We start from the raw sequence: 13,958 nt of genomic DNA on the forward strand, positions 1-13,958 counted from the left end.
TTAATACAACATTTAGAAAAAATGTGTTACTTCTTGTGAGATTATGAAATAGGATCTCTGGTCTTTTTATTTATTTAATTGTTTTTTTTCAGACCTGCAAGTCTGTTGCTCATGTAAGCACAGGCAGCACAGAATCATGGGATCACTTGCAAGTTGAACGTGGAACAATCAGGGGAATTCTAATGTTGGTCATCATTGTGGTACTCAGAGAGCTCAGTGTTTTCTCAGGTGGTACAGAGTATAAAAAGTTTGAGAACCACTGCTCTATGCCATGTTCCCTCAGCACTCTGGGATCTACAGCAATGACATTGGAATATTGTCTGGGTGAGACAAATTTAGCAAATGTTTTTCAAACCCCATTTTGGATCACCTGGAATTCAAATGGGGTCGTTTAAAATATCTAGTTATTGATGAATAATAAATAAATACTACAGGGTGGGCCAGAAAGATTTACCCATCGTTTTTTCCGCACTATTCAAAAATGCTTGCAGACAAACATAAACATCGAACACAGTTTTTATACTTTATTCTCAGCCACCAAAAAGATTTACATCTCAATATGGCCACAAGATCAGGGCCGTGTCTTGTATTTCTCACCTAGGGCTTTAGTGGCGTCTTGCCAGAATAAATCCACATTTTAATAACATCTTTATGTCGATAGAAACCATCAGTATTGTGCAGAAATGTAGTATAACTAGTTGTTACATTAAGGACAACTCATGTAGCCATAAAAATGCCATTACTAGAGCAACAAACCCACAAAGCACAATTCGGCCACAGCTGTGACATAAATGAAAACATCAAAAATAACATATAAAAATAAAATAACATAACAATAAAAAAGAATATTTTTAAGACAAAATGTATTTACTCACCAACCTTGATTAACTGGGTATGTTATGTCCCCTGACATGAAGTCAGCTTAGTTGTATGCCACAAGTGCAGCTGTACAAGCACTGGAAGAATGATCATTTAACTCTGATAATCTCAACATGTTGAGTCAAGACATAGCGGGGCAGTTTCTTTGTGCAAGGCCAAAACAAAAGTTTTCTTTTTTGAGGAACCAGTCTGTTGAACTGATACAAAACAGTTCTACATTTCTATGAGAGCCATGCATTTTATTTTGCTCTGAAAATAACTAAAGGTGTGAATAGTATAATAAATATTAAAAATGTTATTACAATTTAAAAAATAATAAAAATAAATAATAGTTATACTATCCAATGCATAAAAGACTTCTTACCACTAATACCCCATGTGACAAACTGTATTTTGTAAATGTGGGCTATATAAATAAAATTTGATTGATTTGATTGATAATACGACTTCTGGTGCTTCATAGTTTTGATGCGATTGGCTCCAGAGCAAAAAAACTAATGTATGGATTCAAATGTGTAACGGCGTCATAAATATATGGTTGCACTTGCCATGAAAAACACACCATGTAGGAAAAATCTTAATTGTGTAACACCCCTGCTGATTAGAGTTGTGAACGCTGGAGAGCAACAGTCGGGCTCTTCTGTTCTTGGTAGGTTCACATGTCAGGAGGTCTGTCATTCATGTATTTTATTATTTTAATTTTATTTATTAATATCAACTGTACTTTTATTTATTCAATATTTTTAGATGTGTGTGTTGCCACAAAATGAACTGACTTTGTTTTCACTTTTCATGCCAGAAATAAAAGGTGATGTATCAACCACAATTATTTAACGCAACGCAAAGAAAGTACGCTGTCACCCAAAATGCACGTGAATGTTTTTTTATATATGAATATATATATATGAATTCTGTAATGTTTTACTTTAACTTCAAAGGAATTATTTATTACTTATTTTCTTATGAAATTCCAGCTAAGATTTATCTGACAGCAAGATGCAGTCATCAGAATAGCTCACGAGCCATAACCTAAAGAGTTTCAGAACCTGTGACTTATTTTCCAATATATTTATCATCAATATATTTATATAATATCAAGTTTTTTATCCAATCATATTTCAGCCTCATGTGTTGCCATGGTGACAGAAATTTGTCCAAAGGTCTTTAGAATCAGCTTTGCTGGAGCCTGGAATTTTTTTCAAACAATGAGATTGGCGTTAGCCACACCAATGCCGTCAGTGATTTGATTGAATGGTCAAAGAACACACTGTCTCGAATCTAAGAAACTGAATCTGTAGCTTAATGCGAAGGTTTTCTCTGCATTCACTGCTTCCGCCAAGCAGACAGTCTCAGTCTGAAGTAGACTACAACTTATGCCATATATACAACAGGACAGACTGGACTTTCAGCATTAGAAGGGGTGCAGAAAAGGACTTGTTAGAACTCCACTCACTGATAATTTGAAAATCTGAGTAATTTAACTCATCTCAAGGAAAAAGAGAAGGACGCAGTAATAATTTTGGTGAGTAAAAAGCATTTTGGCCTTTTAATAATATTATAATTGTATTATGTTTTGTGTATTTGTTGCTTCAGTAATGGAAGCGTCTTCTAAGCAAAGAAGTTGAGACAGACCACGGAGTGAAAACAATATAAGTAGACTAAAAGAGTCTGTGAGCACAAGTTTCACTAAGATGGATTCGGATCCTCTGCACTTTGACGCAACTGTACGTGATCCGTGTTATAAAGATCATTGCTTGGATGTGGGAATAAAGCAGCATGCGTGAGAAATGATCCAGCAATTGACTTAAATGCACTTTGTGTTTTTATGAGAGGTAAGTTTATTTTACAATCTTTCAGCAGGCCACTAGGCCTGTACATTATCATTTAAAAAGAAGATATTGAATACAGAAGATATTGAAAGTATCCATTCACTGAAACTTAAAAAATACATGTTCACCTTCAAATCTTTCTACATTAGCTTATAGTGAACTCTTGACATGTCTTCACTGACCAGTGTCGCTGCACGTCTGCACCGGCCACATATAAACAAACAGAAGTCACCACCTCACCCTGACTCCACAATACATCACGTTTTGGAGGTTTAAGAACACGTCTGGCTTAATTTGAAAGAATTTGTGTATTTTTTTTTTTACCTTCACATGATTCCAAGCCTCTGTATGAATGTGTAGTATACCGTTACAAACACAATGACCCATGAGAAGGAAACAATTTGAGCTATAAATAGCAAGGTCATCAGATGTCAATGGAAAAACTGACACCAGCGACAGAGGACAATAAGTCTGTAATCGAGGGGCTAATAAAATTAGTCATGTTTCTTATTGTATGTTTACAAGAATAAACTAAAGAATTAACTGATGAGTATAAAGTTGTAAATTTACAAGATTAAAGTAACAAGTTTATGAGAACAAAATCATCGCTCAGCTGCTGGAGGGAGAGCATTGGAGTGATGACGCAGGTGGAGCACCTTAGTTAAACAGGCCTCCCCATATATTCATAGGATCCGGCATCTAGACTGTTAAATGTTACCTGTGTCTGTTGTCAAGGGTGAACCTACCTGTTACAGCCATATCTTTACACCAATAAATTAATTAATTTATGAAAAAAGTTTACAAGATGAAAGCAGTAAGTTTTGATTTAGGGGGAGATATTGTCCTTAAAGTTATGCTTGGGATACACACACTAAGAACTGTTGTCCGATTTTGCCGTTATTTAGCGTTGTGCTATTTCTTTTATTTATTTTTTTATTCCATAAATCACCAACTAAAAAAAGTAGTTAGAACAGCAACGGTACCATCATTAAGAACAAGGAAGCAATACAAGAAGCTAAGGTTACCAAAGGAATGACTGTGATCACCAAGGAAAGGTGTCAGACATTAAAAGATTTTTATTGTATATGCAAGTAAGGGAAAAAAGACCGGATCATGTGGAGGAGGATTTAAAATAAAGCGTCTCAAAAATGCCTCAATGTGCAAGTTTTTCTCACCCAAAATTTACATCCAGTTATGCATTTTTGCTAGTAAATGAAAAATCACAGTTTAATATATTAAAAGTTAACAAAAAACTATAATAAACTTTATTTAAAAATTATTGTTTTTTATGATGATTTTGGTTGATTTGGTAGCATGTTTCTCTCACGAGACCTGGTAGATCGTATAATTTTTATTTAAAAATGTAACTACGTATCTTGGCGTCCAGGCCGAATGCCCGAGTCTTTTATTTTGAAGGTTTCACTTATAGGCGTTGACTAAAGCCTCTTGTGACGCTTTTTGGTCCTGAGTCATGTGTTTATTTTGTGAAACTGTCAGATGAGCGATGGTGGGGAAGCTGGAGAGAGCTGCTTATGTACACTGACCCACCCTGCACAGAGGAACTGAGCGGAGCAGCTGGACCTTCTGCACTTTCAGGGACTGGAACCAAGCGACCAGAACTGATACGACATTGGTTTTCAATGTCTGTGGAATATTATTTTAAAAGCCCAGCATGACTTCTGTGTGGAAGAGGCTTCAGCGTGTCGGAAAGAAAGCGGCCAAGTTTCAGTTTGCTGCGTCCTTTCAGGAGCTCACCATTGAGTGCACACAAAAATGGTACGCAATTCTAATACCATATTTTTATGGTATATATTATCTTAGAATCTTAATAGTTATATATTTTTATCCACATATCTGTCTGTGATGATGATTCAATAACCCGTATATAAGAGACTCGAATTATAGGTTGCGCCACAACTTATTCAACCTCAATCATGTTAACGTTTAACTAATATTTTAACTATTCTCCTAACGACATGGAAATAAAGAAAACAAAATGGCTCCACTGGGATGTCTTCATGTTTCAATACATAATTATTACCAGTTTTAATGTGTTCTCAATACTTTTCCATATTACCGATATGCGACAAGGCTAACAACCTATACCATTTTATTGTTTCTTGCGTGTTTCCTGGTTATTAACATTAGCAATAGCGTATTCATCCTGCTGTGTTGATATCTTTCTTCTCATCTTCTCGTTACTTCCGCTTTTGCTTATATTCGTGCGTCACGTCTCAGATGAACCATCTGTTCTGTGGGATAGGGTGAGGTGAGCTGTGTATGGGAGGAGGAGGAGGGGGAGGGTTCAGCTCACTTGTTGCGGAGAACTTGTCTCTGTCCATCAGGCGCAGAGAGGATGGACCAGGAGGATGATGCAGTTTTTCTTCGCATATGCAGCAAAGGTTGTGGCCAACGTTTCTTAAGGAATTATGTCATTGACTCCCACCCCACTATTAACACTCATTACAACGCACTAAACCGACGCTGATCAGGGCCTGATAGGACACTTTTTGGTATTTGCAGATGTCCACTTTATCCAAAATCAAAACAAGTGTGGTGATTTTAAGCTGTAAGTTTGTGATTTGAAACTTAATTTGAAATCTCTAAAATAAAAATACATTGACAGTACATTAGTTGATATTCAGAAATATATGGATTATTAATTATGGTGCGTTCTGTTAAGTCACTGTATTAATACTCCCACCTTACCCACAACAAACAAAAGTAATGAAATTGAAATATTTTAAACAAACGAAAAAGTAGAGTATACTGTACTCATATATTTGCTGTACTCCCCTACACCAGTTAGAACTGAAGAAGCCTCTTGGATGAGAGGTGAAACGTCTTCTTTTAGACATCCACTTGCCTAACTGTGTGATAATTGTGGTGTAGGAATTTTACCTTTGAATCACATATGGAGAGAGAAGTGGGGCAAGTTTGTTGGAATACATTAGAAGATTTTTTGACGAGTTTATGTTTAACCCTCCAAGAATATATTTAATTTTGTCATTTTTTAAAAACGTCGTGTGAGACTGCCAAGCCAACTTCCGTTCCATCACTATTCTTCTTGCTAATGAAGTAACAGAAGCTCTTTGGGGCTTAGGTGTGGCTGCCAAGATTTAGGGTTATGAATCAGTATAAAAGGCTTAGTTTAACGTGCCAAATATTGACATCTGGAATTCTCAAAAACTTTGAGCAAAAATCTAACATGTAAGATTGGACTGTCTGAGAATATTTGTGTTTATGAAGTTTTACATCTTTATCTTGATAACATATGGTAAAGAACTTTTCAAGTTGAACAGTACGCATGAGGAGGTTCCATTTACCCATTCTGTCTTCTTGCCAAGTACTGGCACGTGTTGCAGATTTGAATTGTTATTAGAGTAGAAGACATTCAGCTTTGTTTAACAGTACAACTTTAAGACCATGTGAAACAATGACCATGTGACTCAGCACTCCAGCCTCCACTGAATAATTACAGATGCTATATAAATGATGTATGCACTTGTCACACTCCAGTCCATACTGAATTGCCAATTTGTTCCATGTTTGTGCAACTATGCGACGACTTACTGTATGTCGGAGCTGCTGCTTTAACGCATAAACTAAGCTTAAAATTAAAATGTTAAAAATAAATATAGATAATGCACAGAAAGTGATATGTTTAGTGTATTGATTAAACATATATTTAATTAGGAGAATCGCTTAATTTCAGTTTGAGGCATTAATAAAAGAAGAAACTCTATCTCTATTGACATCTTGTTACAGGAATCATGTGAAATAAGTTAAATTCTTATTTTTATTTTTTTAATATTTTTGCAATTTTTGTCAATAGGAATGCACCGAATATTTGGCCACCAAACATTTTCAGCCAAAAATGGCCCAAATGTGCTTACTGGTTTTAGGCCAAAAGGCTTTTATTAACTCGGCTGAAAAACCAAGATGTGATGACACCAGCAAAAAAACACGTTATAAAGATTGTTACTTGGGTGTGGAAATAAAGCAGTGCACATGAGAAATGATCAGGGCCCCAAGGATGCAGAAAACCTGCTTAGAGAGAGAAACACACAGCGAAGGAGAAGGAGGCCAGAGTGCAGGAATTGCGACTTACAGTGATCATTATTTTTGGTACACTATTATGTTGTAGGCCTACAGAGAAAATATATTTATGTCTTTTTAAGCAGTTGCACTTCATGTTTTCATGAGAGACCATATTTTATTTTGCAATCTTTCAGCTGACCAGTAGGCCTGTTAATTAGTTATTATTATTTAATCTACACATGTGTAGTATTAAGTTAAACATTTTACTGTATAAATAATAAAATAAAATAATGTGTAGTATTAAGTTAAACATTTTACTTAAAATTGTATTTTAAATAACTACAGTGGAACCTGTCTCTAATCATTTTTTCCCATTAGAAATAACAGGGGAAAAAAAATCTGTTCTGGCCACTTATTAGTGCTAATAACAATGGAAAAAAACATGTTTTTATTTGCTATAGAGACATACACGTGCATCATACATACATGCTCAATCGCTCACTACTATCCTTACCACTCACTTTCTTAGGACTCATCAGTATTATGAAGAATAATATGCACAAAATAGAGAGAAATCACGGAACCGATGCTTACGCAAGTCGCCGAACACGTGAAGTGAATGAGTGAAGCGGCATGGGCTGTTCCGAGTGCTTGGCCACCTAGCGTTGGCGTCTGTAAGCGTGTTTGTATCTCAAATCTTTACTGGTATCTCGAAGAAATAAATTTACTCGAGGGCTTACTCATAGCTGAAATACTCGTATGTTGAGGCGCTCGTATCTCGAGGTTTCACTGTATATATATAGTGTATTGTTGGAATGTGCTAAATAAATATTTTCATAATTGTGTAATTGGTTTATTCTTTGATACATTAATATTGATTTTTGTAATTACAATGCCTTGTTTTTAGTAAGAAGTTAGTACACAGTTATAGCTCTAAATGCAGATGAACTTTGTATGCTGAATGAAAGTGACACACATGTCCCAGTGGTGACACCATGAGACAGCAGGCGAGCCTTAGCCAAGGCCACATTGATGGGCTTGTGACCTTGAGACCTAAAAACAAAAATTCTAACAGGGCACGGCTGTCATTTTGACTAGGCTTACAAACTTGTGCCTGTTTTTCAACCTATATTTAGCTGAGGTACCTGTTGTGAAGGAAATACTTGCTTGTCTGTGTAAATTCTGTGTAAAAACTGTATGGTTTTTCATGACCAAAAAAAAAAAAAAACAACAAACAAACCCAATGATGACGTAAATACATATTTTTAATTTTCTTCAAAACCTCAGTATTTGCAAATTTTGGATAAGATTAGATAGAACTTAATTACTCCCTTGGGAATTCCCTTTGGAAAAAGATTAATGGTTATTTGTTAATAAATTAGATTTTTTTTTCTCTCCATTTCTTCTAGCACCAAAAAAAAAAAAAAAGCTGAACTGTGAACTGCATGCCTGCTGTGTTCCTTAGCTAACAGCTTCAGAATTGGACACTTCCTTTAATTCCGTTATCATTACTCACTGAATAGTCAGCATGTGTTTCCACTCTTCACGCTCTGACTGTTAAGGTCTCTGTTTAGTGACCTATATTTTTCTCTCACTGTTATCCTTGACTGCATTACACAATGAGTCACCTCTGCTTGTTTATGTCAATTTGTGCAATAGTCTACATAGTATAAAAATTTGAGTTTACCGATGTTTGGAAAATCAGAAGAAACAAACAGATTGCTTTTACTGACCAGTGCTTAGGCACTTTTAAATAAATGCACATTTCTTTTTATTAAAAAAAATAGTTCATAGCAATAGTTCATATAAGTTCATATATATAGTCCGTCGCTCATGTTGAAGGGACTTAACAGCTGACGTCATCCACTTTACTAGGGTGGAGATTGGAGCTGTGCCCAAGACGTATCATATTAAATGATTATAGAACATGGAAAGCATTATTACTGTGTCTAATCCAAAGAACAGTTACTTCCTTGAGTTTTTTTTATTATTATTATATTCAGCTTTCTTTTAATGCAGAGAACAGATAGTGTTGTGTGAATACATAAGGGCATTAACAGAAAAAAACATTTTGTCGATACAGTGACGTCGTCTGGCAGGAGTGAAAAAGTCCTGTTTTTTTCTTCTGCATGCACTGAAACACGCCGATTTTGGCTTATGTTAATACTTTATCCTGGACTTAACCATTAGTCATAATCACTTCATAAAATATACCAACCCACACCATTGAGAGCTGATGGAACAACGAATTGCTTTGTCATCTCTATTAGCAAACTTTTCAAAAGTGAGTTACATGCTCATTTTCTCGTCTGTTTATTTCAAGGTGATGACAGACTAAAACGACTTGACTACTCGACTTTGACTTTATTTTCACATTAGTCAACACGAAAATCAGTGCCATAGCATGTTTGTTTATATTTATTTATTCTTTTTAAGTTTAAGGCTATTTTTTTAAAAGGCAAGCATCACTCTTCAATCACATCTTCTCCTTAAAGACTCACCAATATGTAAAAGCTAGTTCAATATTTACTCCTTTTGAATAAGATCCGTCACCTTTGTGGTTGGCCTCACTATACTTTCAGCCGGCAGAGGCTGCTGAGATTTATAACCACCACCAGCTGACTCACACCAGGGACAGTTGAGCTGAAGTGCCAATTGTCCCCCTCCCCTATTGCCCTTGTCCTACACTCACTTAACCTCAAAGGCAAGCAACAGAATGCCTGTTTGCCTCCGACACATAAGTCAATGACAGTTGTTAATACGCAGGATTTTAAAAATTCCTGCTACAACCCTTAAAAGCCCCATTTCCTTTAAAAACAAAAATGAAAATCAAGTTTGTTTATAATTTGCAAGCTTTATACACATGCTCTTTGGCTTTTTTGAATGTCCATTACTATTTACCACAGGGACCAAAGTTGTACTTGGTGGCTCCGTTTAAATATTCAATTTTTTTTGCACCGGATGTGTGTAAATGCCTAGTATCTGGAGGCTAATTAGTCGTATTGTATCGCAGCCGTGTAACTGGCCCAGAACAGCCAAAAAGCCTCGCGTAGTAGTAGTAAGTTGTTCCTCCTGGCTGCTGTCTGACTGTAGAGTTCAAAATGACAAGCCAATATTTCTATTAATATAGCACTATGCTATGTCTTATTTTTCTTGTACTGTGTGCTGTACTTCGCTGCTTGAAACACTGCAAATTCCCCCTCTGTAGGACGAATAAAGGACTTGAACTTATCTTAAAATAGCAGAAGCCGAAACACAGTAAGACTGCACTGAGTCATTGCTGTTAAGTGGTGTAGAAGGTGTCACGCTGCTGTCAAGCCTTTCAAAGGGTCAGTGCTGCCATTTGGATGGTCATGTCTGTCTCCTACTGTTTTACTCTGTCTGTTTTTCATAGCCATTCACATTCTCATTCTCATTATTTAAAACACTTAGGATTTCTTGTATGATGCCTTTTTATATGAAAAATACCACAAACAAAAAGAGAAAGTACATAACTGAATACCTTTACAAATCCTTCTCAATGAATCGATCTAGCAATCAGTCAATCACTCTAATCTCTGAACCAATTGTTTCCACTATTCTTTTTCATTTCAGGCAGCCAGACAAAGTAAGAGTGGTATGGATCAGAAGGAACCGGCGTCACAGCACAAAGGTGACAACACAAAAAAGAGACTATTTGATATTTCTTTTAAAACCCTCATTAGGTGGTGTCACAGTTATATTAGAAGATTCATTACAAAAAATGGTCGTCTAACTACACTATGATACTACAGTGCCAAAAGTTCTAAACAATATATTACAATTATTCTAATATTTAAAAAAGTACATGAAGGAGAAGACGTAGCCAGAAGTAGTCTGGATTTTGAGACCCTTGTTTTAAAGGTTTACAGTAGGGATGTCCTATATAAATGGCCGATATCAGATATGCTGATATTGTCCAAACACCAATACTGATATAGTGGGGCAATGGTGGAAGTTAAGTGTTGCCTGCTCACTAAGGTGATGGGTGAAAACAGTGTTTCTCAATTATTTTCTGCCCCCTAGGGGACAGAATTAAAATACTATTGAGTGCCTGGTAATATTTATAGTTGCTGGCACCAGCATTCTGCATAGTATCCCCCGATTATCAATATAGAGTAATAAAATAAGCTACAATGCTGCCATCTAGTGATTAGAGAGATGATTTTATCCTTCATAATGTTCTGTTTTCATGTGTTATGAAGGAGTTAATTATGGGTATTTAAGGGGGCGTGAGGAGGTTTGGTGAGAGCGCGTGTGTATGAGAAGAGAGAGTGTGAGAGGAGGAAAAAGCGTTTTAGGAGAAGCTGGGGTCTTGCACTATTTTTAGAGCTCACATTATTTGGCCAATCCCAGACAGGCAGGCGTGGTCATGTTTTCATTATCGGAGAAAAAAAATTGATAACAATTATTACAGATATTACAAAATATGCTAATATCGGGCCGATAATATTGGTTGACCAATATTATTGGACATTCCTAGTTTACAGACTTAAATGTAAAGATATATGTCCTGGATTTTGACTTTCCCTTGGTAATATGTTACAGTTATGTAGAGGCTAAAAGAAGGTTCGGAAACAGGTCTGGTAGCATTACTAAGACTGACTTTTCTGCTTTTTTTACTGGTTATTGCAGCTCCACAGTTGGCAACCAGGGATTGGAAATTCTTACAGAGGCCTGGTGCTTTGGCAGGTTCCAGAGAGTTTGGACATCACTGTCACACTTTTTAAGGTAACTTTGAAGTTCTAACACCTTAAAAAATCTGAGTTGATAAAATCAATTTAAGTGAACACACATGCTGTCCACTCATTGCATACAAGAACTGATTTGATCTGCACTGTCACTGAAACTGAAAGTTCAAAGGGACACGTGATCAGCTTTCTAGGCACTGAAAGCTGTAAAACCATGTATTTCCTCCAAGGAAATCAGATTTTGTTTTTCTAACTTTTTTGTACATATCGTGTTATAAAAAGCTGAAACATTAAAGAAGACTCATCCAAAAAACCTCTGTAACTACTAAGGATGGCTTGATACAACTTTCTTGACTCAACTTATATTTCAATACATTCTTTTCTCCTCCCTGCCATTGCTGAGGTGATAGTGTTCCTGTTTACAGCATGTCGTGCAAAGTTAAGTGTTAAGGTTTTGGTGTTGGATCAGATATGTTATAGCTGGTTTTTTTTGTGTGAAATTTTGACCAATATCTGGCTGATACCAATCCTGAGCATTGGACCGAACCATTCTTAGTAACCAGTAGGAATTAGAATCTCTGGGTAGTAAGAAATCATCGAGTACACTTCAGTTCCTCTTGTGTTCACACTAACACTTCAAACATCACCTGAACCAGGTTTTAAAACATATTTCATTTATAGGAACCCACTGCTGAGGAGTTTGAGGACAAAGACTGGACGTTTGTAATTGAAAATGTGAGTCTGTGAATCAATTACCTTTGGTTTAATGTAAAACTACCCTAATATCCGGACTATTGAGCGCACCGGAATATAAGCCGCACCCACTAAATTTAAAAAGAATTAAATAAATGCTTTTTTTCCGAACAGTGCCTGTAACACGGTTGGTTACACGTTAGCTCTTCCCTGCTTCGGCACCCCGACTGTGGTTGGAATGCACAGGGGAGCGTTAGTGATCTGCTGCAGGGCTGAAGCTAACATTAGCTCTGGGGCTAACTCCCTTCATTTTGTGCTTGTCCACAGCAGAGGTAAACAGAAACAGGGAAGATGGTGTCTTTATTATCAGCCACACCGACCACAACAGAACATAAACAGTGTTTTAACACTTCCTGTATAACCAACTCACTCTTCAACATGACAGGGCTCAAACTGCTCTCAACTTTCACTTCCGTTCTCTCTCTCACTCGCCTCGGGCACATATATGCACACAGTCATTCACAGACAGACATACGCTACTACTATAACACACAGTAGTCTACCAGAAAAGTCACTGATTGCTATTGGTATGAATTTGGTTAGCCCGTAAAAATCCACAAAGTAGAACACATCATTGTTTAAGCTGCAGGGTTCAAAGCATGTGAAAAAAGTAGAGGCTTATATTCCGGAAATGTTGGTAATTTGTGAGACCCAGAAAAAAAATACACTGAATTCAGCAATAGATTCAAACTTACCCATCATGCATCCTTTATCAGGAGAGTAAAGGGCGTCGTAAAGTGTTGGCCTCAGCTGATGTCAATATGAAGAAATACGCCAGTGCCACGCCAGCCCAGTATAATATCACACTCAAGCTAAAACCACTTTCAGTCAAAGTGGTGGACGCCACGCTAAAAATCAGCTTGTCTTGTGTCTTTCTCAAAGAAGGAAAAGCCACGTAAGTCCATGATAAATCTGTTTAACTTTTGCTGAAATTTCAAATTTGATCATTTAATTCTCATAACATTTGTAGGAAAAAAAATCAATTATTTAATTATTGTCCTTTTGTCCCCACAGGGATGAAGACATGCAGAGTCTAGCCAGTCTGATGAGTATGAAACAGAGTGACATCGGAAATCTGGATGATTTTAATGAAAGTGATGATGAAGCAACAGAGGAGCGAAGATCCAGCCTCGGACCTGCACATCCTCATATCACTGGTGAGATGAACGACACACATCTGGAGGATTACATTTTTATTCTTACATTTTTTTAGATTGTTTTATTTATTTTTTTATTTAAACATTTTCCATTTCTGTACAGATATATAAAACATGAACATAATAATAATAACACTTGAGTCCCTTATTTGCCCTATGGGCAAATTTACAGTTTGTCTCTTTGTAACTGACACAGCCCGCCATAGCAGGTACATGGTTGCAACTCATAGGCGGCCACACAGGAGGCACCACTAGGGATATGTGGTTTCTCTGTGAATCAAACCCAAAAAGAGCCATAAAGAGATATGAATTTGCATGCACCATTTATGTACCTACAGTACATTCTAACAATGATTAACCATGATAATATACTGTATTTTGAGGTAGATATGACACTACTGAGAGCGGACGCTGGCATGCATGTTGCCGCTGCTCTCTGGCCGTATGAGCTCATCTCCCTCCTTCTTAGTGTTTTCTCGGCTTTCACACCATCACTACCGACTTGCTTTCATGCAATTGTGCGACACTTAATCGGTTCCATTGTCCTAGTATATCCTGCTGTAACTCCAGCACTTTTGTTTGCAAGTGCT

General features: G+C 36.7%; 1 protein-coding gene across 1 annotated transcript in view; it reads left to right on the forward strand.

The window, feature by feature from the left end:
- The first annotated feature begins 4,184 nt into the window (after nucleotides 1-4,184).
- The window catches only part of LOC103385518 (EH domain-binding protein 1-like protein 1), a 44,898-nt gene continuing 35,124 nt past the window's right edge, over nucleotides 4,185-13,958 (forward strand). Inside the window, exons 1-6 of the mRNA XM_025061395.1 lie at nucleotides 4,185-4,484; nucleotides 10,344-10,401; nucleotides 11,403-11,498; nucleotides 12,140-12,193; nucleotides 12,928-13,106; nucleotides 13,226-13,368. Coding sequence (XP_024917163.1) covers nucleotides 4,381-4,484; nucleotides 10,344-10,401; nucleotides 11,403-11,498; nucleotides 12,140-12,193; nucleotides 12,928-13,106; nucleotides 13,226-13,368 — 634 coding nt within the window. The 5' untranslated portion in view covers nucleotides 4,185-4,380. The remainder of the gene's footprint in view (nucleotides 4,485-10,343; nucleotides 10,402-11,402; nucleotides 11,499-12,139; nucleotides 12,194-12,927; nucleotides 13,107-13,225; nucleotides 13,369-13,958) is intronic.

The sequence above is a fragment of the Cynoglossus semilaevis genome, chromosome 1 (assembly GCF_000523025.1).
Source record: "Cynoglossus semilaevis isolate Cse_v1.0 chromosome 1, Cse_v1.0, whole genome shotgun sequence".
Lineage (NCBI taxonomy): Eukaryota > Metazoa > Chordata > Actinopteri > Pleuronectiformes > Cynoglossidae > Cynoglossus > Cynoglossus semilaevis.